This window comes from Abrus precatorius, unplaced genomic scaffold (assembly GCF_003935025.1).
Source record: "Abrus precatorius isolate BTA unplaced genomic scaffold, Abrus_2018 Scaffold3, whole genome shotgun sequence".
Lineage (NCBI taxonomy): Eukaryota > Viridiplantae > Streptophyta > Magnoliopsida > Fabales > Fabaceae > Abrus > Abrus precatorius.
Window position 1 is genome coordinate 33048445 of NW_020874373.1, and position 26862 is coordinate 33075306.

At 27.5% G+C, this 26862-nt stretch overlaps 2 protein-coding genes across 2 annotated transcripts; both read left to right on the top strand.

Moving 5' to 3' along the window:
* Positions 1 to 9477: 9477 nt before the first annotated feature.
* Positions 9478 to 15503, top strand: LOC113861964 (putative uncharacterized protein DDB_G0270496). The gene is made up of 14 exons (XM_027495094.1): positions 9478 to 9782; positions 10013 to 10104; positions 10194 to 10354; positions 11204 to 11276; positions 11517 to 11591; positions 11683 to 11793; positions 12026 to 12068; positions 13210 to 13303; positions 13526 to 13628; positions 13710 to 13805; positions 13945 to 13977; positions 14581 to 14680; positions 14925 to 15009; positions 15109 to 15503. The coding sequence occupies exons 2-14, from the start codon at positions 10015 to 10017 to the stop codon at positions 15236 to 15238; spliced, it is 1194 nt and encodes a 397-aa protein (XP_027350895.1). The 5' UTR covers positions 9478 to 9782; positions 10013 to 10014; the 3' UTR covers positions 15239 to 15503.
* Positions 15504 to 22588: 7085 nt separating this feature from the next.
* On the top strand, positions 22589 to 24169 carry LOC113862521 (AAA-ATPase At3g28580-like). Its single transcript, XM_027495603.1, has one exon. The coding sequence runs from the start codon at positions 22589 to 22591 to the stop codon at positions 24167 to 24169; it is 1581 nt and encodes a 526-aa protein (XP_027351404.1).
* Positions 24170 to 26862: the final 2693 nt, after the last annotated feature.

Sequence of the window (26862 nt, forward strand, 5' to 3'; positions counted from 1 at the left end):
CTTAACAACTTTCCCGGGTTTGGACACAGCAAAATGGCTAGTCTTTGGTGGCAGTGTGAGTAACAGCCTTTGGCTTTTTGGCAGTGTGGGGAAACTGATGGATGGAACTAAATATATATATATAGAGAGAGAGAGAGAAAAATATAGTGCATGGATACAGAGTTAATAATGACTTGGGTCAGAGTGACAAATTGGCTCAATCATGACTTAAATGGCTATTCTAGGCATTTTAATATAATACATATGTATAGTATATATGCGTTTGGATTCTTCAAGTCCAAGTTAGGTTACATTTTAACTATGGTTAGTTTCATGGCTGCAACTTTAACCAATGTAGATAATCAGTGTTAGAGATTATAGTAACTGATTAGGCGAGGGCTTAATTAGCTTTAACTAGTTCTGTTGATGAAAACAGCTGCTTTTTCGCTTAGAATTTTGACCAGAAAGAGGAAGAGTTTGATGAAGTCCATTTGTTTCACGTGATATGCTTGGAATCATCATCACCTCATCATGGAGACTATGAGTGATTCCACGTTTGAATTATAATTAAGATATGCAACTTTATTTTTAAAATATAATGTATTTAAATAAATTTATTTTCATTAAAATTTTATAGCACAGTTAACTAGTATGATTAATAAATTAACTTTTTATTAATTTTAATTTTTAAGATTGAATTTGACATCTAAACATTTTTTTACTGGAAAAATACATTATTATTTATAGAAATATAATATTATATTTATAAATCGTTGTTATTATTTGTTTCTTAAATTCAGACTTAAAATTTAAAGATGATAAATAATAAATATATTAAAAATTATATTTTTATATTTTTAATTGTTTAACAAATATTTTAATGTTATTAAATAAGTGCTAACAATAAATTTTAAACTAGCTCTAATAATTAATTAATTTCTATAAAAAAAATATAAAATTAGAAGCTGTGCTCATTGAGTTGGTAATAAGATAGACATAGATTTACAATTTTTAATGAATTATAAATCATAAAAAATATTAACGTGATAATTAAATTTGAGAATTTAAATATTTTATTATAATAAAATATAATCATATAATTTAATATAATAAAAAAATTATTTTTATATATTTAAATTCATTTTTAAAATAAAATAATAAATCTGCTGATAAAAAGTTGTTGCTAATAATTACTTATTTTATATATAAAAATACAAACTGTAGTACTTAGGAATAGACAGAATGAATCATGCAAAGATGGGGCTCATACCGGATTTTGTGAGTGGTGTGGGGCCCGTTTGACATGGATTTTGAAAAGCATGCTAACCCCAAATCACGAGGCAAAACAGTACACTTCAACCACACCACTGGCAGCGGCGCGTGGATTTCATTCACTGTAGTGGATTTTCAAGGGCCACAAGAATATCATTCTTTTCAGTTATTTTATAGATACAGACAAATTATACACTGATTTTTATTTTATTTTTTTAAGAGGAAAAGCAACACTGATTTTTACATAAGATAATGCATACAATAAAAAAATAGAAAAATATAATTTGAAATAAATTAAGTGTATACAAAATTATTTTATTATTTAAATTGCAAATTACTATATTAACCAAAATTATTAATTTTTATAGTAATCAATTTAAAATAATATCTATGATATATTTTAACTTATTAAAACTATAACATTTTTTTACATTAATAATGAATTAAAATTATACTTATAAAATACTCTACAAAAATTTCAATATAAACAATACATTTTTTTCTTTCTCATGCCTTAAATATTCACAAATTATATTAAATTTTAACTAATTGGAAAATAAATAAAAATCTTTTAATATATTTTAATCAAATTTGAATTAAAATCTTTCCCTTTAAGAAACTTAACTCATCGTCAATACTTGAACTAATAAGCATTGACATGTAAGAATAATTCTAATTACGCACGAGCGTAACTAATGAAAAACTGAAACATATGAAAATCATAATAAAAATGAAATTTATGTTAACTTATATTAAAATATCATCTTAAAATTTTGTAATATTAATCTTTAAATTCAATTTGAAACATCTAAAAATTTATTTTTATTAAAAATATATTTATACTTTTGTACTTATATATAATAGATACTTTTTATAAAAAATGTTTTTGTTTATTTTTATTCAAAATTAAAAGCCAATTAATGTTGATATTCTTCATATTATTTTATTAATCATATTAAAAACATATTTAGACTATAATTTATAAATTTTAGTACATTCCAATGAAATTTTTTTAATTTTTTTGAAAATTATAATTGGATTCAAAATCACATCAAACACTACTCAACTCTACTATCATTAAACACGTGGACTTGTATATCAGAATCAAAGTTTATCACTTTGTAAATATTTATGTAATATTATTTAGTTTAGTTTGTGATTTTAAATTTAAGTTACAGCCAATATACAATGTTAAATATTTGTAAAAAAAAATACTGTTTATGATAATTTTATTTAACTGATATATATATATATATATTTATAATTTAAATTAAAAAATTCTAAATTAAAATTTACAAAAACAACACAAAGTGATAATTTAATCGAAATTTTTTTATAAAAATTTTATCCAAATTTTTGTATTGATTAACTATCAACTAAATTATTATTATTATTATTTACCATTTTAAAATAACCATTTGTCGAGAAAAAAAAACCCTTTCATGATGCATGGTTAAACGTGTATCAATCACTTTTCGGCTGTTTTTTTTAGTTTAATTATTTTTCAGTTAAATTATTACACATTTACAAATTTTATTCAAATATACTATTAGCTTACAATATGTTTTCAAACCATTTAATAAATTTAACATCTTATATATTTTTTTTAAACGATTTTTCTAACCGTATAATACGAACATACTAAAAATTTATATATAATCAATTTTATTAAAAATCAAAAACTTTCATATAATTTAATTTATATATTTTAAACATGATAATTTTAGTAAAATTTATTATTTATGAATTTTTTACTGCATGTCATTTTGTAAGGGTTAATTTGTTTATTTATCAAATAATACAGTAATATGTTTTTTTTGTATGCAAACAATGTATTAAAATTTAACACCTTTAAACTTTATAACTTTTTTCCACCTTATGAATCCTTCTTTTTTTTAATTCACTTTTTATACATTCAAAATTCAAAGTAACAAATGTAATGTTTTACAATCCATATCAATGTTTAAAAAAAAACGTAATGATTCCTCTAACTGCTGTTTTCGATGTTGTCGAAAATAAAAACATGTCTACCCGGTTACCAGTAGTGATCAATTGACATCGTTCACAATTCAATGCTGTTCATAAATTGCAATTATCCCATTGTAACCTAATTTCTTAGTTTTTCGATGGGTTGAAGTATCTGTTACCAACGAATATAAATTCAACGAAGCCAACTTATCATACATACAAGTCAAAATTTCAAAACCAACGCTCAATCGAGTTAAACTTGTCATCAGTAATGGGGCAGATTATACCTATGATTAATAAAGGAAAGCACCGTTTAATTGTTTGATTAAAGTCAATACAAATTATTTTTCATAAATAGGGTCGGTGATAACGATTTGATTGATTAATACGAGTAGTAACATGCAAAAGATTTGCATTAATTGAGCTTGATGTAAAAATATTAATCATAGTTTATATATATTTGGACGGTACTAATTATATATAAATAGTTAGTTTTTTAATTATAGGATCATTTAAAAAACTACGTGATTTTTTAAAAAATTATTATACAATTTAAATATTTTATTCTCTAACTCTCGTATAAAAGTAATTTTTTTGCTATAAATACATTTTATATAATATAACATGTGCTTTTTAAATTTTAGTATAGTCCAATTTTACTCCTTTCATAAGTTGAGTGTGATTTAATTATGTTTGAACAATTGAATTGCTGGCTTATGCGATTGATTTTTGTATCAGTTTAAAAATATGATTAGATAATAATAATACACCTCTGTGTTTATTATAAACAAATTAAGCAGTGAGAGACTTTATTTATCGAAATTGAAAAGGGAAAATAGTGTTGGAAAGAGGAAAAGGATGGGGAGAAGTTGAAGATAAGGAAAAGGACAAGGAAAATAAAGATGAACCTTTGGTAATAATATAAAATAAGGTCTGTAGAATGAAAAGAAAGGGCGTGCCGAGAAGCACGAGAATTGACACTTCCAAAAGATCCATGAAAGATTTGGTGGGTGACACTTGAAATTAGAGTGTGAGGACCCCAGGACCAGGGGGGAACACTCACATAAAGTTCATGCAAAGTCCCCATCATTGCCGTTTCATCATCCATGATGTGATTGTAAGCCACTCCAAATTCAACTCCATAAATAATTTGATTCAAATCCATATAAGAAAGATAGGAGGAGAGAAAATTAAGGATGAAAGCGATGTAAGCACAAGATTATAGTCCCATAAGGGGAAATATGTAATACAGATAAATCAAGTAAATATACTCATAGATCCTCTCCATTTTGCAAGTGAATATGAACTTGTGGCTGGTCGCTTCATTAATTCAATAATATTATATTTTCACAACTAGTTAAAGAAGAGAAAAAAGGGTGAGCTTTCTTTAACTTTTGTGCACCTCTTGCGCAGTGATTGACATTGTTTTGTTGAGTTACAATGTGTATCATTTGATTCAGTTTAATGAAGTGATGTTTACTTATTTGGAAAATGACAGCATATAACTTTTGTCCCCCATATTTCACCTTTTTTCAATACTAATTTGTAAATTTTTGTGAAACCAACTGTGGGACAGTAATTTCCTTTTGGTTATTGATGTGCTTCGTAATTTCATTTTTAATGTTATTGAATATTAAACTTAGGTAAAGTTGAGTTGATATGACTAATATTAAATCATTAAATATAATTAAGACATGTTATATTTTAAATTTGAAACATGTGTCACAATAATAGAAATTGAGTTCTAACTATTTACCGAACATGTACTTACCCTCTAAAATTATATGGTTGAAAAAACTTGAGTCTTAAGGTCAATTTCACAAAAGGCAACCTAATTTTCTTTTTCGTGAAAACTTTGGTGAAATTTTGTTATAATAAAAATATTAAAAATTTCGTAATTTTATTTTGGGCAACATTTATTATAATAAATTATTAAAAAAAATGTGGATGAAATAATATATTTATTTGACGACAAATAAAATAGGGATGGTTAGGATTTTTAAAAATGGTTGAGAAGTGAAGATGGAAGGGGGCATCCATAAAAGGGACGGGGGACAGAGGGAAGGGAGTCACGTGGGGAACACATTGGAATTCACGTGCAGAGGCATGTCATGTTGTGCCACGTGGTCCCATGATTGCACCCGTGCGTGTCACTTTGTGTCTTCTTAACCAGACACGCAATCTCTCAACAATCATTGGATACCCTCTTCATCTCTTCCCTTTCTTTCACACGCTCCTTCTTTCCTCGTGCTTTTCACTCCTCTTTCTACCCCTTCTTTTAACTGCACAAATTAATAAATTCATAAATAATATTCTTTTATTGCAAAATATAATTATTAACTTCACTTTTTAATATCAAATTTAAGGAACTAATAAAAATATTATTTTAAAACATTTAAACTCAACCGTCTGCATTAAAGTATAATCTTATTACAATGCATTTAGTTCTTTTTATAAGACTCTTGGACATGTATTAAAAAAATTAAGAGACTGGATTAATATTTTTTTTTTTTAATTTCTCGTTGTTAATTTTAATTACAAAACTATCACATTATTTTTGTAACATTTAATGTTTAAAAATATTTATATAATAAACATTCAAAATAATTTCTTTCCCCTTTTTATTGTTTCTATACAATTTTTATAAAATATAAAGCAACCTAAAATTAAGGTGGTGAAATTTATAATTAAAAATAAAAAACAGAAAATAATTTTTAAACCAAATAAGCTTGCATAATAATTTTTTGTATGATAATTTTTTATTAAAAACTATAAATTTTAATATAATTTAATTTAGAAATGTCATTAAAAATTATAATGTTAATATAAATTTATAATTTATTATTTTATTATATGAAATGTTGAAAAAAAAAACATTTTAATAGACCCATTATACACGTAATTGTTAAATTTGACATTAATTTCTACAACTCTCAGTGTGTGTTCATATTTGATTGTTTTTATAGATAACGAAAATTTTAAAATACTATTTATTTTTATTTAGTAAATTTCAAAAAATTAACTTATAATTTAAAAAAAGTATTTAAGATAAATGAAATTTTGGAATTTATGATTAAAATGTTCTTACTTATTGGTTAGTTTACTTTTTTTTTTTCATTTTATCTTTTATTACTGATTATTTTAAACACAACAAAAAATATCTTACATGATTTAATATATTTTTTATAACTTTATCTATAAAAAATTGTTATTTATACGATTTAAACATAATAAAATAATTTTAAATTAACTCTCAATTATCACATTTAAATGTAAATTTTATATTGTTTAGACTATTATTACAATAATTTATTTATTTTTTAGTTAATTCAAACCCATACATATACTTTTATATTCATTATTTATAATATTATTTATTATTTTATTCTTTATCCAAAAATAAAATTTATTTTTTAATATAAATTTCTATTTTTTATCCACTGACATGATCTATTATAAAATACTAATAAAAATTAGGTATAAATTTATGTAACATGGTGTACAATTCATTTTTCAATTAAAAAGTTGTTACATTATTTTAATAATTTTTAAATATTTTATAAAATAAGTATCAAGTTATATATAATATTATTTTAAGAGTATAAAATGCATTTATAATTTAGTATTTTTAAGTAATATGATATTTTTAAACAGTAGCTTTTCAACTTATAGTAATTAAACAAAATTATAATTTAAGAAAAAAAAATCTTTAAACATGAAAGGTTGGTTATTTATACACATGTTTATTTATAATTTTTTTCTTTCAATTTAAATGTTAATTTAGACAAACCTCTTCCTTTTTACATTTATCATTAACATTGAGTATACCTTTACTACTATGTCTCTTATTTCATCATGGACTGTTGAGTTTGATCTCAAATTTTTTTCCCTTTCACACACCACTTTCTTATCTTCTTTATTGATCATCGAATTAACAACATAGTGTAAGAGAAGGAGATTGGTGTGACAAAAATGACAGTGCCATGAGAAAAAAGCAAAATATCAATACAAAAAGGTAAAAATTGTGGTTCCAATGAGAGAAAAGATGGAGGTGTTATGAAAAGTGAAATCATTGGGCACATTTAAATGTTTCTTCTAGTTTTCCTCTAAGGTGGTTCATAGAGAAGTGATATAGGATGGGGAATGTGCTAAGTATTTCAGGGGAAATGTTTCCTTTTGAACAATTACACATGTCCATTCAATGAGATGTAACTAAAGCACAACATGGAAGAACATTGCCATCAACAATAATGTTAACATGCATAAAGGCTCTCATGACTAATAGAAGAGCAATTCCACAAAGTTAGAGATAGTAAACGTGACATTGCCACTTTAAGGAAATGTGAAAAGGAAGAAAGTTAAGTGAAGGTTCAAATGTACGAGCTCGATAGTGTGTGTTAGAGAAGCTAAGGAATGATAATAAATAATGTGAAGAAAAGGATGTGGAGGAGAAAATTGAAATAAAATCTTTATAAAAAAAATAATGAATAGTGTATAAATAATACCGGTAGTAAATTACGAATAAAATTAAAGTAAGTAAAAAATGAATTAAAAAATATCAATTCACAAAATATCAATTGCGTATAACTCTGACTATCATATGATCTAAAAATTTAAATCCACGTTTGAATAATCACTTAATTCAATTATTAATTTAATCTAATAACTTAATTGAATAAAGTTACGAATTAAATCAAATAATCATTTAACCTAATTCGCATTAATTATCAAATTAGAGTATCAATCGAGTCCTAATTTGAAATTTAACAACAGAAAAGTCAATCACAATCGCAATAAATAATTTTGATATTAGAGAAAAAAAAAAGAACAAACTCTAAGCAAATAGTGCAGAACTCAAGTCGAAACTACAGCGTTTGGATTATGCGAATTGAACGAGAGGTTTAGCCTTCAATTGAAACACTTAACCTACGCAAGAATGAGAAAAAAATGAGAGGGTTCGAGAGAAAGTAAAAACAAGGATTCTTATTTTGGCCTAGTCTCAAAAGCTTAAAGTGTCTAATCACTCTCTAATTCATAACCTTATTAGTCTATTTATAGGTTCTCATTAGGGTAAATTAAGTGGCTAAAATGTGGGCCTCAATACTATCTAAAAGTCCAAATATAATTATTAAATAACAAGGGTCCAAATGTAATTTCGCAACAATATTCAGCAACTCTGCCTCAAATTCAAAAAATTATAAAAAATAGAAAACAACTCCAAATTCAGTGATCCATATATACATTTTGAAGTTATGGATGTGTAGAATCTAATACAACTAGAATCATCCAAAATTGATATCTGTAGAAAAAATTATGGTCAAAAGAGTAGTTAGATGTGAGAATAATTGAAAATTTAAAATTAAAGTATTTATTTGTAATAGGCCTAATTTATTTAAATAAGTAGAAAATGGTAAAAATTATAAAAATAAAACATATAAAAAGTATTTATTAATAAATAAAAAATATTAAACATAAACATAAAATATGTTACATTATCAATACTTTATTCATTTATCTAAAAAGTAATATAAAAATAAAAATAAAAATAAAAATAAATAATTTTTTTATTAATTACTAATAAAGTGTATGTTAAAAATTACATTGAGTTTTGATATAATTTTTTTCTCAATAAAATTCAATGTTATTTATTTATTTATTTATTTTAAATTATATTTAATTAAATTACACATTTAATCTTTATAATTAGCATATTTTTATAAATTAAATATTTTATTTAGTTTTTATTCTAACATTTTATTACCTTTTATACTAATTTTTGTTTTTTTTTCCTCATTTTTCTATGTTATTAACTAAGTCAAAAACATTTTTATTTTTTAAATCTAAGAACTTGAAAATCTATTTTTTTAATTAATTTATATATCTCTTTTCTCTGTTTTTATTTAAATATAATTTCTCCTGAATTTACTAATGTGACAAAAGCCATCTAATTAATTAACCGTATTTATATAAAGATTAAAAAAATTAAATTTTTAAAAATAAAAAATTAATTTATAAATAAATATTAATTATACGAACAAATATATATATTAAGTTTTTTTAATTTTTATTATTAAATATGTAGTTTTGAGTTTAAATTATAATAAATATAATTATATCAAAGTGAATTTCAGTGATATTAAATATTTAAAATTTCAGTGACATTGTCTAAAAGAATTTTAAAAATATTTTTTTAAAAATCAAATAGCGTTTGTTGTTTTTCTCTCGTTGCCGTCCCCTGAAATAACCCTGACGCACTACTGTCACGAAACCCTAATCAAAACTACTCAAGGTTCACGACAGAAACCCTAATTCCCAAATCGCATCCAAATAACCCAAATATCTCCGCATATGAATTGATTATCTGTCAACCCAAATCGAACCTTATTCAGTGTTCCCATCTTCTAACTTTTGCATCTGAGCTCCCTGACTAAACCTTAGACTTCCTCAGCCCCAACTTCCCTGTTCCCTCAGACAATCTCAAAGTGAACTCCCAGTCGCAGCCGTCAGCTCGTGGACGACGTTCTTCGCGGCGTGGCTTCTTCTGTAAAATCCTTTCGCAGTTTGTAAGTAGAATATAGCATTTTGATTACTATATTTGAGGTTATGCATAGTTTCTTGCTTTTTTTTTATTAATGATTGTATAGTATTGGTTTGGTGCTAATTTAGGTGCACAATCAAATGGACAAATTTACTTTTTTATTCTTCATTGGCACCTGTAACAGTGGTTAGCTAATTACTACTTTTTAAATAGATATGCAATGTGATATATTTTTTTATTTTATTTTTTATTTAGGAATGAAAATGGAGTTATCCGCCAAGAAATCTAAAAAAAGAGGAAAAATTGACAGTGATTCTGACGATTACAATAATATGGAGTACGAAGAGGTATGCATTGCTGCAAAATTTAAGATTTCATATATCTTGTATGTCCTTAGTGATTTCCTAGTGAATTGTGATTAATTTTCCCGATGTAGGTGGAGGATGATTATAATGATAGTGAGGAGGAGGAAGAGGAAGAAGATGGAGAAAAGGTAACGGATGAGGAAGAAGATGGGACAGGAGAACATAGTGAATGGAAAAATGATGAGATGGAACAGCTTGAGAAAGAGTATAGGGATCTTCATCACCAGGAGCTGTAAGATTCCTTCTAACATTTGATATACATTTAGTTTATATTGGAATTTGAGCATTAATTTGTATTATATTGCTGTTTCCAAATTTTGGAAATATGTCACTATCTTGGACTTGTTTCAGTGAAGTCTTTGTTTTTGGTTTAATGCATTTGTTTTACTATTGTTCTTTGTGTTGAGCATAATTTTAATTTTGCATCAAAGATCAAATATAGATTGCTGTATCAAATGTAATAAAGAAAAACGTCTGCTTGATTGGTGTATAGATCTTAAAATGTGAATAAAGGTTGTCTCAGATTAACATTATAGATATGTTTTCACTGCATATTTTAATCTGTTTATTTGTTGTTAGTATTAGGCAAACTAAAGAATCATACTCTTGGAATAACAGACAGATCATGATACAATGATTGTTTGCTAAGGTTTTCAGATATGCAGATATGATTGTATTAATATTTATCTTCCTAATCTATGACAATTGGCAGACTAGGATGCTCTTTCATTATTAACATTTTTGTCTTCTATATCTTGTATTATTTACCAATGACACCTTCCTTTTTTACTCAGTTCTCACATTTGTTCATAAGCATTGCAAAATATCTGCAAGATATTGCTTTCCCAGATACATTAATGTGGAATGTTGCAGTAGCTTTGGTGCTAAGTAATATATTAATGTGAGAATTCTAGTCAGCTATCAACCTGATGGTTCATGAGTTGTCCTACTGACCGTTATTATTAGTTCTTTCTATGAATGACTTGAGTTATGGTGAATCTATTATAATATTTCCCTTTTTTTAGTCTATAAGATTCTGTGGATTCTGAAATATCTCAAATTTAAATTTTTCTACCTTCAGAGATACTTTGAAGAACTTGAAACATCATAAGGAAGAAGATCTTCTTAAGGGTCAAGCTGTGAAGAACCAGAAGGTATGATTTTATTATTTCACTGTGGTACAAGAATTGTGTTTAGTGATTTTTTCCATTTATTTAATTGTCTGTCTCCCCATTTGCTTTTTACTGTAGTAAGTTGAAAAATGTTTATTAGCTCTCAATTCATATATTGATGTTGTCAATTATACTTATCACCTTTACTTCCGTATCATTTTAGTGGTTCTGTTTTGTGTTATGAGTTTGTAATACCATCATCATAATTTGTTTTACCTGAAGGCCCTCTGGTACAAAATTCTTGAGCTTAGATTCTTACTTCAGAAGTCATTCTCAAGTTCAAATAGGTTACCCCAGGTATTTTCCTTCCTCAGTTTTAATGTGATTTGGATGAATGTATTTTATCATGTCTGAATGTCAATAGCAAAACATGGTAAATTGCCTGCAGGAATCAGTCAAGTCTTTGTTCTGTGAATCAGATGAGACAGTTAGAGAAGCATATTCAGATCTGATGATTTCATCCAAAGAGACTTTAGATTCTATATTGGAACTGCAAGAGGTGCGATTTTTGCAAGGAAATTTAAGTAAAAAAAAAAGTAAAGAATGAGAAATATTTTTCATGTTGTATCATATCCATTTATTAATGGACAAGGCTTGTTTGTTGTTGGATGCAGTTCCATTTCTATATTTCTTCAACTCTTGTCATACAATAATTATGTTGTTATATATATATATAGTAATATATTTGACCTCCAATTTCATTATTCACTGATCTATTTCCTTTGTTCCAGGCTATGTTTGCCAAGAATCCATCAATTACTCAGGCCACTGATGGTAACTAGTTTCTTTATTTTTCTTGTTTCCCTTTCTTGTTCATTCATTGATTTATCTGTCTTGTTATCTTTTTGTACTCGGTTGATACCTTGTTTATTGTGATGCTTGTGGCATATCTTTGGAGTAATTATTGGGGGTTACATAGAATTGCACAATCCCTGCAAGAAATGGTAAGCTAGCATTGTAGTTGCTTTAGGAATATGGATTTGGTTCAAGGGATTTATCTTGTTTTCTCCTTTTCTGAAGTACCTTTTATATGGACCACACTTTAGTATTATGTAGTTCAATCATATAGCAAATTAACAACTTTCACATTTGGAAGACTTTCATGAGATGTCACCAAGTTCCATATAGCAGCTTGGTTAATGAAGGTGAACAAGTTTGTCAAGCAAGAATAGACATCAAGCTGAAAATAGTTGGAAGAATTGAGAGAAGAAAAAGTTGGAAGCGGGGCACGATTCTGTCTGAAGTTGAAAAATAAGGTTTTGCTAGGGAAGGAGAAATATATGGGTGGAATAGTTTTCTGACTATCCACTTAATCTACACTGTATACTTTACAATTAGGAAGGGGGTTTTCCATTTGGTGTGCTATTTTCCTGCCTAAGCGCAAATTGTTTCTATGGTGGAAAGCAAATAGAGAAATGTCCAAACAAACAATAAGAGTCCACCACTTGTTATCTTCTCATTTTAAGAGTTAATTGAATTTAGATGTATTACAATTTCAAGTCAATTTCATTCCGTTCTTTTTTCTTTTGGGTGTTAATGGTTTCTAAGTTGAACAATTAAAAAAATTATCATGCTATTATTCTTGTGACACACGGACACTTGACAAAGTTTTCTCAAAGCCTTAAAGATTGGTATAATAATATTTTTTGGGGGGTAGAGGATCATGTAGGCCTATAGTTGATTGTAGGTCAAACCGTGATAAATTGTGTCTATTTTCCATTTCCCTATTTACTGTTGGCCCACCTGGTTCAAAACTCTCCACACTTGCCTTTGTCATCTCTAAGACAATCTTAAGAAAAGCATGATTCATATTGGAGATTTTATAATATTCTAACATGACTTTTAATATTGGCATATTGCTTGAACTTTGAGTAATGTTTCAATGTAACAAGCTTTTTCACCCCTCTTCTTAAAGGTTTGGAAAGGTCATCAAAAGATTTAGAAGTTTCTAAGCATTTGGATGGCGATCTTGATCAAGAGTGGTCACAGATTTCTCAGATGCACAAGAGGTTTTTTATGATCTTCTAACTGCACTATTATTCTGCATTGCATTCATTTTGTCAAGATGCTGCAGCATTGAGACTTCTAGCTTTTATTTCATGAGTCTCTTCTTTTAATAATGCTTGAAACTTCTCAAATTATACATTTTTTTACTTCATCTGCATTTCTATCTTAACTATGTTGTCATATTTGTAAATGCATGTGATGCTATTCATGATTGCATCTTGCAGTTTAGCATCATTCAGAGACAAGTCAATCAACAAATGGCAGAGGATGACACAAGTGACAACTGGTGCTGCTGCCATTAAGGGAAAATTGCATGCTTTTAATCAGGTCAGGTTCTTTAACTGGACTTGGGATTCTATTATGTGATAGGCAGGTTATTTTACTACTGATTTTGTTGCCCCATCACAGGATATTAGCAATCAAGTTGCTGCTTATATGAGGGATCCCAGTAGGATGATCAAGCAGATGCAGCTGAGAAGATCAGCTGTTAGTATATTTGGATCTGTAAGTCTTTCTCTTAATCTTAAATTGTTTTAAAACGTGCTGCAGATTCCATAGTAGGCTGAAGCGGGCATAACTATAAGCAGTATCTTATGTTAAAAGCTGATTTATTTACTTTTGTCATTGTCTGGCATGGCTCCAGGTTTCAGAGGTTGGTGACAACTATCAAGAAGTGGTAAGCCTTATACACAGCTAATTTCTGAGTGTTTAGTTGTTATTACTTATGTGCTGGTGTTCAGAAGGCAATATCATTTTGTGGGGTTTAGCGTGTTGCTTACCCTTCGGTCTTGAATTGTTCCCTTTTCAAAATTTCAATTTTTATGGTACACATGCAGTGATAAAAATGGTGTAAAGAAATTAGACTATTGCATAAAGACTTATTTATGAGGATGTCAAGAAATTTCATTTTGCCAACTACTTTATGAGGTTCCTTCGCACCGGACATTGTAATTTGGCTGAGACCTTGCCTTGCCTTATTTTTGTCTTTTGCTTTCTACCATGGTTCATCCATATCAAAGTATGTGAGGTTGGGTTTAATTGCCGTTACTGTCCACATGCTTTTTTTTTTAAACGTAGCATGCTTTTAAGTTTGCTTGGATCAGATGTATTTTGTGGTATTTATGGAAGCTAGGAAGAGGATGAAAGGTTTCAATTTTGAGGCACGCTTGAAAGTGTGTCTAAGTAGGCAATCTTTTGTTGGTGGTATATGTTGTCAATTTGATTCTTAGTATTCAAATAGGTACTACTGCATGACTTAATTTTGAATTTGACTTTGCAGGAGACACGAACTAATGGTGATCCTGAACTACTGGACGACTCTGAATTTTATCAGCAATTATTAAAAGAATTTTTTGAGACAGTTGATCCCTCATCATCTGGTAAACACTTTCTATTTGGGTTATTAATGTTTTTATAATAATATTTCTAGTGCAATTATCTGGTTTTCCCTGTGTTACCACTCCCAAAACAATCAGCTCAAAATTTTCTGGGGTTGGAATCCGAATATGTGTTGCTTTTTCCCCACGACATAATTGTCAGTTACCTCCCTGAAATAAAGATTTAACTGATATTTTTTTAAGAGTGCAAGTTCATTCTCTCATTTTCTGCCGTTTTCTTTTACAGAGAAAGCATTTTATTCTTTGAAGAGAATGCAAACAAAGAAACGAAAAGTTGTTGATCGCCGAGCCTCAAAAAGTCGCAAGATAAGGTATTGAAAGATCAGTACTATTTTTCCCCGCTACCATTGTCATATATATATATATATATATATGCAGTCATTTATTAACTGAATAATTTTTTGATGAAGGTATAATGTTCATGAAAAGATAGTGAATTTTATGGCTCCTCTACCCGCCAACGTTCCTCCTATGGCTCCGAAGTTATTTGAGAATCTTTTTGGATTGAAGACACAGAGATCATCTGCTGCAGCCTTATAATCATGGTTGGCGGACCTATAGATATATTGGCTTCACAGCTTTGCATATGTTGCAATAGTTTGTCTCCGATATGATGTTATGTTTACTTTTACAAGTCGGCTCCATCAAATTCATTATATAGGGAGAGATTTTTTCTTGTTGAGGGATTTGGACCTGAGATTGTAACTATGTCCAAAATGCTTTGGGCATTGGGTCAATTATGATAAATTTCTCAACAAGATTTTGAGAGTAAAAATTAAATTGAAAAATAAAGATCTTATGTTTTTATATTATTTTAGCTAATTTAATTTATAGTTTTAGGGAATAATTTTTTAAAATATGAAAAAAAATTTACTTATTTTTTATATGTATATTTTTTCTTATAATGACTTGTTCAAAGCTCATTCAGACTAGGCTTTACTTATATTGTGGGAATTCATTTTTAACGCTTTCTTAAATTCAACTGGTTCAATTTAGTTCAGTTGAGTTTTTTTCAATCATTAGCCTGGTCTTTTTGGGAAATTTTTAAAAAAGTATTTTACCATTTTGGATTTTTTGGTCAACTCTTCAAGTTATAAATAAGTTGGCTTTTTTGGTCACTTAATAAGTTGGTTTCATGGTTGGTCGGCTCACTTTTCTTTTTGGGTCGATGTGAGCGCACTTTTGAACATATTTATTAATACTTTGCATTAGGCTGGGGGAATCTGAATTTTAGAGCCCCTTTGGTTTTTTACCAAAATCAATTTTGTATATCATGATGCAAATTGTAGACAAAAGATTGAAACACATTTTAATATTAAATTTATGATTAAGAATAGATTAGATACACATTTTAATTACATTTCATAATTTGAAATTAATTTGATAAATATTTAAAACAAACAGAAATGTAACTGTTCAAGCAATCTTTCAAACCTTGGGGCTTCGTCAATGAGGCTTGGATGACTGTGATAATCCTTTTGAAGGTTAATAGGGCAACGAAGGTTGTAAAATGTTCTGAGAACAATGATTTAGTATAAAGTATTTTAATGTAAATATTTGTCTAATTGTTAATATAAAAATTATTATATACGGGAATTTACTTTTCATTTAAATATTTTTTAGAATATTGAGATTTTTTTAATCTTCTGATACATTAATATTTTTTTTTATTGAAGGATGATTTAAATGACACTAAGTTATGAATGACAATAATAGATATTAAATAAAATTATTTAATTAAGAATAAAAAGAATTCTGGTTTAATATTTATCATGTTTAATTTCCTAACGAGTTCTTTAAAATGGTAACTAACTAATTTTTTTATTTCTTAATCTGCGTTTAATTAATATCCATTGACAAAATATTACTTTATAACTTACTATCTGTTAACATTTTCTATTTTTAATTATCAAGACAATCAATACAATTTTTTTAAGAGTTTTAATTAACAAATATATTAGAAGAACTAATTAGAAAAAACATAATCTTTGATATTTATGAATTTTTTTCTGAAGATAAAATGCTTTTTGTTTTCATTTTTGAATAATTAATATTTTAAGTACACTAAATAGTATATATTTTTTCTCTTATTGTGCGACTAAAATCTTACGTCAACTTGAATGACGTCTCGTAGGTATGTAATATTGTATCATCACTCTTGTTATGGAAAGCTGCTGCACAAATCAAAATCCCTCACCCCAATAAATATGTTAGTAAAAGGGTGTTCATATCCCCTTCCATTTCATCAATTCCTCCTAACTTAATTGTGACGAGTTTAAATTATATTTTGGGTAATCTTAAATTGACTTTGTATCTTTTTTTTTATAAATTTTTTATCTTAATAAATTATACTTTATATAATATAATATATTACATTTATACGATTTGTTTTTAAAAAAGTATACTGTAAAATGTATTTTAATTTTCCATTTTTAATAATATAATATGATTCTGCATACTGTCAATATCAATATATTAAGTCTACAAATTAAATCAATTCAGCTTCATCTCATATATTATCACATATTGATCAATTTAAATTAAAATAAATAATATAAAAAATTAAGTTGAGTTGAGATTAAAACAAACTTAGTGTCACTTGTTTTATGAACACTTGAGGCAAGTAACTATTGTGTAACCAAGTTTTAAACGTAATAGCCTCTAATTAAAAATACGATAAATTTGTTTAAGAGAATTTTTTTATTTAAACTTTATTTAAATTGTATAATTTGATGAGACACTTATAATAATCTATAATAAAATAATGGTGTTATTAAGCACTTAGATGATCCAAAGTTAGCTCATAAAATAAAGATTATTCTAACTTTTATGAGAAATATTTTAATTCTATTTTTAACTAATGTGTGATATTTTATATATCTCCTCATGTTTACAAATAGACATATGTGACAGTATAACATTCAAATTGAATAGTTAAACTGTAAATTTTACACACTAAATATCTAATTTTAAAGGTGAAAGGAATGTGTTAAAATATCTCACATTAGCTAGAAATAGAGTTAGAATACTTTTTATAAAAGTTATGGTAATTTTTTTCATAATCTAACTTTTGAGAATAAATTCGGTACAAGTTTCTCAACTATGTATATAATGTTAGATGCATAAAATTAACATAGCAATTTTTTTTATCCTTTTCATAGAAAATTTTCTGTGGTTTGAGATTATATATTTTTGATCATTTACACAGTAACTCATGCATTTTTTTTCAAATTATAAAATTTTGATACATATTTCAGTATACTCAAGCAATAAATTTTCACTCTTCCCTAATAATAATAATAATAATAATAAAAACAACCTTTAACATTACAAAGGCTACATCTTTATAAGCTATTAGGAGACTTCACTAATTGTTTGGAAGACAGACTCTATTTTTTTGAATTTTAGCGAGACTCTATCATTTTTATTGTTTCCTTTGTTTTGCTAAATAAAGATAAATAATAAAATATAAAGTACAGATGTATTTTAAAAAGTTTTCAAAATTATTAAATTAGAACAATAAGTTAATTAAATTATTTAAAATAATAAAAAATAATGTAACGGTGTAAGAGAATGTGAAAATAATTTCTAACAATTTTAGACTTGGATCTTAAACAGGCAATTGGGTTGGTTTTTGAACTTCAGGAATTGATCTTAAAGGTTTAGAATTTTTAAAATATTTTATTATCTATTATTTTAACTTAATAACTACATATGTATACGATTAATAATTTATTTTAACCTGCAAATCAAGTTTTTTATTCTCAAAACAAATAATGTAAATTTAAGATATTAAGTTTTTCAAAGTTCTCTATACCTATACTTTATTTGCGTATATTATTATTATGTTTAAAGATGAATTAATATTGTACTCCTACAAATATCTTTACCCTTGAGAAAAAAAAAGGGAAAATTGTAAAACAATTTCTGGTCTAATTACTATTAATATAAATATTTCATTTTGGCCTTCTTAGACATTCTTCGACCGCAAATATCATTTTCTTCTGTTGTCTGCTTTTCTAAAACTAAACCTATGAACACTTTTAAATTAGATCTAATAATACAATTTTTTAACATACTTTTTATTATTAACTAAAATTTATTAAAAATTATAAAAATATAAAAAATCAAATTAAAAATAAAAAATAATTTTTTAATAAATTTTAACTAATAATAAAAAATGTATTAAATCTATTGGGCAATGAACATTTGGATGGGATTCATGTGACAGGCTTCACTAACAAATATCAAAAGTAGTGAAGCCCTAAAGAAATCCACAATAAAAGTAATGAGAGAAATATATATTTTTTAATATTTTTAATTATTAATTAAAGTTATAAAAAGATAAAATTATTAAATTAAGAATGAGACTTTATGAAAATATTAACGAGGTAACCCTGTTAATAGATTTTTTTTGGTTTATCAATCGTTTGAAGAACTTATGAAAGGACTTTTTTATTTAAATAATGCTTTTTTAAAAACAATTTCTTAAAATAGGTATATTTTAAAACTAATTCCCTGTCTGGTGCTTTTTTTTGCCAACTCAGCAGCAGTATCGCACATGCATAAACGATAGTAAATTTTTATTATTATTTTAATAGAGTATCGTTCTAATATTACCGATACTAAATTAAAAATTGACACTTGTTAAAATCGCATGAGTATCGGACAAAATAAAACGATAATACATTTTTATTATTATTTTAATACATTATCGTCGTCCAGCGTTCGATACTCACATTTTTTTTAATCAATTTTAATCTTATCGTCACAAATTAACTGATACTCATTTTTTTTTATTATTTTAAAATTCTATCGCCTCAAAATTTTCGATACTCATATTTTTTATATGATTGATGTTCATGGTGTTGACGAGAAGCTGCATCCATTGTGTCAAATACTGTATCCTGTAATGGAATAGCCGGATGAAAATTATCAAGTAAATAAGTTAATGACCATATAGCTAACCATTAGAAAAGTTTATTAATATTGGGGCAAAATGCTGGGAAAATATTGGACAATACGAGGAGATGTGGATTCTGAAACCCATCAACAAATCTAAAATATTTTAACGGTTTTTCTAACGTGTTTAAGAACACAAAATATAAACTTATATATAATGTTTTTATTAAACTGATATTTGAAACCATATAAAAATAAAAATAACATTGCCTGGAAGTAAGCATAACTTTTGGTGGAACCATCAAGCTTGTTCAGTTTTAAATTCCAACGTAGATCCTTTAAATTGATTCGATTGTGCACGCATCAGAGCAGGGGTAATCTTCAAATTGACAACCTCAGCATATGTACAGTCCAACAGGCTAGAGGAATCACAAATTAGGCTTGCGATTTTGTAACGACAATGGATGCAGCTCCTCATCAACACCATGAACATCAATCATATAAAAAATATGAGTATAAAAAATTTTGAGGCGATAGAATTTTAAAATAATAATAAAAAAATAAGTATCGGTTAATTTATGATGATAAGATTAAAATTAATTAAAAAAATGTAAGTATCGAACGCTGAACGACGATAATATATTAAAATAATAATAAAAATATATTATCGTTTTTTTTGTCTGATATTCATGCGATTTTGACAAATGTTACTTTTTGGTTTAGTATCGGTAATATTGAAACGATACTCTATTAAAATAATAATAAAAATTTATTATCGTTTATGTATGTACGATATTGTTGTTAAGTTGGCAAAAAAAAGCACCCGACAGAGGATTAGTTTTAAAATATACCTATTTTAAGAAATTGTTTTTAAAAAAGTATTATTTAAATAAAAATGCCTTATGAAAGTGTATTTTTTTTTTCTTTTTGTTTTGCCGGCTATGATTTTCTTCGGTCGGCATATTAGTATCATCTTTGTTGTCTGTTTTTGCAACCACACTTGTGTGGCACCATTCAAGATTTCTTGGTCAGATCTTGGTGTAATCCTTTAATTAAAAGCACAGAGAAATTTCACTTTTGGGATATGCCACATCACTCTTATTATAAACAGCAGCCGCAAAAATGATAATGTTTCATTAGTGAATAATGTGAACTTGAATAGTTAATGTGTGGCAGTGTTGCATACGCAACCCTCTAATTAAACTTCCATGCAACTTTCAAATGAACATACATAAACCAAAATTAATATAAAATAAGCACTAATGTCTTTGTGAAATCTCATTTCTTCAGCCTTCATATAATCTATAGTCAACTAACTAGCAACTAGCAATTGGTGAGTGAGACACTTGAAATGACATCTGTGGGCAATAAACATTAGATGGTCAGAAACGGTGGCTGTCATCCAACTTCAAATAATTAAGCCTTCAGAAATCCACCTCAAAGGTAGAGATTCGTTTGCATAAATTCAGTGAATTTAATTTTTGTATTTTACTATATATGTAGTTCAGATCTCTTATTCCATTGATATGTATATATTAATAAAATATATAAAAATTAAGAAAGATAATTTTATAATTAGATATGACATAAAATAAAATGTATATAAAGGAGAGAAAATAGTAATATTAAATAATTTTATATTATTCCAATATAATAATAGGAAAGTAATAAGGGAATAATAATTGGTGACTGATTTGATTCCTTTCATCCGTTGATATAATGGTGAATGAGGGAGTGAAAGATGGTATGTTGGAGCAAACTGAGAGTGAGAAAATATATTATGGACCAGGCTAGGGAACAAATTGTGTAAAAATAATAATTGTATGATATCATGCATTTATGAATATTTAAAATTTTAAAAATAATAATTGTGTAAAAATGATAGCCCACACCGTATTAATGATATTTTAATTAAAATTAAATTATTTGAATAGGCACTGAATCACTTAAAAATGCCATATGAAGTTTTGAAAAATTGCATAGTTTATATATTTTAATTATGATTATTTATGATAAATTTAATAATTGTAAAAACTATATAATTTCTCAGTTGATCTATTCTTGATCCATGATTTACCTATTTTTCTATTGGGCTATATGTGGCAACCAGCAGACGCATGAAAAAAAAAGAAGGTGAATATTGATAAAAAAAGTGAGACATGCGGACTTGCGTCATGACATAATGAAGTAGGGCAAATAAAATTTGACGTCCAATAAAATTTTGAATGGTCAGATATGGCACACTGTCGTTTATATATATATATATATATATATATGTGTGTGTGTGTGAGAGAGAGAGAGAGACAGCATTTCACTATGTTAATATAAAAATATTGATAATGTATATAGAAATCAACTAAGAATTTGACAGAAATATTTTTTATAAATTTGATTGAGAAAATTTTATAAGCTAATATTTTTTAAGAGAAATATTAGCAATAATTTTTTTAACTATGTAAGATTAGTTTTTTTTTTAAATAAGATAAGTAATTTGAATTAAAAATATATTAATAATATGTTGTAAATAATTTTTTAGTTTATTTTTTTTTTTGCTAAGAATTTAATTCTAATGTTAAATAATCTACCAGTAACATGTTTAATTTAAATGGTTGGCCACTTATGTTATGTCCAAGTATTGAGTGTGAAGACAGTGTGTAAAATATTTTGTATTAGTTAAAAATTAAAATAAAACACTTTTTATAAATACTTTTCTAAGAGTGCGTTCTTGAATTTTTAATAATTTCTAAAAAGAAAAAGAGTTAGGTCAAGGCATATCTTACAAATTATTCATTTGATTTGGCATTAATGTGGAATCAAATAACTGTTTTTGAAAATAAAAATAAAAGAAATACTTTTAAATGTATATTTTTAATTGAGAAACAAGACAAGCAGAAGCAGGGTCCAAGGTTTTGGTGAGAAAATGAGGTTCCCATTTCCCACGTTATGGAAGAAAACGAAATTACACGACATTTGATTTCTATAAATAGCATGGATTCTGCAGTGGTGTTGAAACTCAATTTGAAATCCAGAAAGCCAAAAAATTCACAAAGCATTGCAATGGTGACGATGGTGTCAGCGTGGTCCGTGTTAACAGCATTAACCACTGGAATAATGATAGCCCACACCATCATAGACAAGTTCATACCTCCTCAGTTTCGTGTCCACATTGAAATATTGACTCACAGAATCATAGGCTTTCTATCCCCTTATATCCAAATCACAATCCCTGAATTCTCCGGCGAACGTCTAAAACGCAGCGACGTTTTCACCAACATCCAAAGCTACCTCAGCGAAACCTCTTCCCAAGGCGCCAAAAAGCTCAAAGCCGAACCCGCAAACGACAGCCACAACCCCTTTTTGCTTTGCATGGACGACAACGAACAAGTCACCGAAACTTTTAATGGGGTCAAACTCTGGTGGCGCTCACACAAAACCATGATCAAGACGCAGTCGTTTTCTTTCTACCCTGCTTCGGATGAGAAGAGGTTCTACACCCTCACCTGTCACAAGCGTCACAGAGAACTCATCGCACGCTCTTACATCCCACACGTGTTGGAACAAGGCAAGTTCATCAAACTTAAGAACCGCCAACTTAAGTTGTTCACCAACAGTTGCAACACCGGTTGGGGAGGTTATCAAAAAGCAAAGTGGAGCCACGTGGCGTTTGAACATCCTGCGAGGTTCCAAACTCTTGCTATGGAACCAAACATGAAGGAGGAGATTATTGATGATCTTGTTACGTTCAAAAATGGGAAAGAGTACTATGATAAGATTGGTAAGGCTTGGAAGCGTGGTTATTTACTATATGGTCCTCCTGGGACTGGTAAATCTACTATGATAGCTGCTATGGCTAATTTTTTATACTATGATGTGTATGATCTTGATTTAGCAACGGTTAAGGATAACGGTCAGTTAAGGCTGTTGTTGATTGAAACAACGGCCAAGTCTATTATTGTGATTGAAGATATTGATTGTTCTCTTGATCTTACTGGGAAGAGGAAGGTGAAAAAGGGTGGTGACGAAGAGGGAGCGAAAGAGAACAAGGATCCTATTAAGAAAGCTGAGGAGGAAGAGAATAAGGAGAGTAAGGTGACTTTGTCTGGGTTGTTGAATTGCATTGATGGGATTTGGTCGGGTTATGCAGGAGAGAGGATTATAGTTTTCACGACCAATTATGTGGATAAGCTTGATCCTGCTCTTATTAGGAGTGGAAGAATGGATAAGAAGATTGAGTTGTCTTATTGTTGTTACGAGGCTTTTAAGGTTCTTGCCAAGAATTATTTGGATGTTGATTATCATTGTTTGTTTCCTGTTGTTGAGGGGTTGTTGAAAGAGACCAATATGACACCTGCTGATGTTGCTGAGAACATGATGCCTAAGTCAAAAAGTGATGATGTGGAGAGGTGCCTGAAGAAGTTGATTGAGTCTCTTGAGATGGCTAAGAAGAAGGCTGAGGAAGAAGAAGCGCGGTTGAAGGAAGAGAAGAAAAAGGAACAGGAAGTGAAGGAAGAGGCCAAGACTGATGGAAAATGTGAGGAAGAAGTGAAGGAAAATGGTTTCATCAATTGACTTGGGAAAGTGGAAAAGACAAAGATTGAAGTATGCATGCGTGTATTTAGTGTGTATTAAGTCGACGTGTATGGTTTGCATATAAGGATTTCATGTTGTGTAGTTTGTTTGGATTTCATTGTGTATAGATTTTATATTCATGTACAGGCTATAGATGTTATTGCTTGTATATTAGGATTTCAGTATATGTATGGTTTCTATATTACTGTGTTCGGCCATTGATGTCCATGCTTTGTTTATTGTATATTAGGACTCCAATGGCTATACATATGTTAATAATATCTTTATAAAATAATAATTATGCTCAATCATTGCTCTCATCGTTACTTTTCTTTTATAGGAGTTAAGCAAACTGGTGAATGCTGATGCTTCATCAACTTTTAATGACATCTATAGCATACAAAACATTTTTCATGTCAGTGCCAAAGGTCACATCATAAGTCATTAGAACGAGGTTTATATATATAAAAGAAATAATTATAAAAAATATGATATTTAATACAAAAATATAAAAATATTTTAAAAATCACCAAAAATTATCATCAATATTCTTTTGGTATTTGAAAATTCAATTTTGGCAGTTTTTTATTTTTAATTATTTATTAAAAAATATTATTAATAAATTTCGGTTTTTTTATTTTTTTCAAAAAAATTTTATTAACAAGTTTTGAGTCTTTTTAATTTTTTATTATTTCATGTCTGAATTTTTGCACTAACACAAAAAATAACCATTAATTATTTTTGAAATTTACATTTTTGCAATTTTTTGAAATATCATATTTTAGTATATATTATTTTTATATATAGAAAAAAGATCTTTACAATGAATCTTTATTTTCTATATTTTTCTTTTTAGTAGGTATAAAGTTGTTTTATTCTCATTTTGTAGGTTTGTCATTTTCTTCCTAGCTAGTCAACCTAATTAACACAGTACTCCATTGTGTACATCATACTAACTTGCTTGCTAGCTGTAATGCTATTTTTACACGTTTTTCACAATATTGTACGAAGGAAAGAGACAAAAGAGAGGAGAAGAAAACAAAATAAAATAAGCAATATAATAAAAAGAGATGAAAAAAATATTATTGTGAGAATTCAATTTCTATTTGGCTTCAGATGTCGAGAGAACAATAGGCGGAGATTGTGAAAGTAGCTATGGAAAACCAACAGGAACTGTTGCTATAACCTAATTTGCCAGCAGAGGAGTAAAATTCAGCATGTTTTGTTTTTCGTGTTTATTATTGATCTTTCTGTTTAAATGATTGATGCAAAAAAATCGTAAGATACATATAATAGGATTTTGAAATCCTATGAATATATGAGTTTTAATGACATGCAAATAGATTAATATGAATCGGATCAGTTGATATTTTGATATATTTTATGACTTATATTTATATATTTAAATCTTATTTTATATATATTTACATTAATTATATTATTAATTGTTACAATTTAACTAGAAGTTATTATTAGTGCATTATAGAGATATTTTGAAAAAAAATTAGATACTTTTAGTTTTTGTTATGCTATATGAATCTGAGTTTAAATTTTGGGTTTATGATTTAGATAAAAATTTAAAGCAGTTTTCAGTTAAGATTCTGATTGAAGATAAAACTGATTTGAAAAGATAGAGGTCACTCAATTGAAAACTTAAGGCACAATCTATATAAAGAGGCCTTATGTTTCACATTTGACACTTTCAATTCTCTACATACTTTCTTCCCCTTCTTATTTCTGACCATACTCATATTTTAGAGTTATTAGAGACTATTGGTAAGAACAAGTTTCCCCTTAGAGCTCAAGCAAGTGATTGAGTACCTTTTGGAGAACGAGAACTCTCTTCGTCTTCTAACTTTCTGAGTTTCTTTTATTTAAGTTTTTCTTTGTGGTTATGAGTTTATTTATCACTTTCTTCGTAGTTTATTATATTGTGTATGTTAAGATTTGATCACTTTTAGCATTTTATAGTTAATTGCATCGTAGGCGATCGTACCACGTGTAATTAACGGAACTATAGGATAAAATGAGATAAGAGCTAGGTTAATCATACTTAATTTCTTTCTTTCAGTCGTTATTAAATTAACAAACTTATAGGATCTTCATGCTTTCTCAACCAATTACTTTGCATGATTATTGAGAGTCTTTGCTCAGAGAAAAGAATATTTACATTGTATAATCATTAGATGTTAATAGAACTAATTACGAGTGGTTAACAAATATTTGGATACCAATATCAAGATTAAATTAATTAGAATATAAAAAAGTGTAGTAGGTGAACCCATAAGTCTTAGACTCATCTCATCTGATCTCTCTCATACATTGTATTACTATTTTTTTAATTTATTGTTAATATTAAGCTCTATTTTTTGGTCTATTACAATACCATTACGTTTAAACAATCGAATCAAGCTACTTTTAGTACTTGAAAATAATCTCTGTAAAATGATAACTTAGGAACTCTTTTTAAGAATTATTTATTATTTTTTGATAGGTACACTTGCCTACAAATAATCAGCCAAGTCATAGCCACGTGGTTACTACTAATTAATTAGGTAAGTTAACAAGCTAATTGTGTAAGATAAGTGTAATTAATCCTATTTAACAAAAAAGACGAACATGACACAATTTAATTTGTCTGAGATCTTGCAAGAAGTTTTTATTTATTTGATAATGGATTAATGTATCCCAAT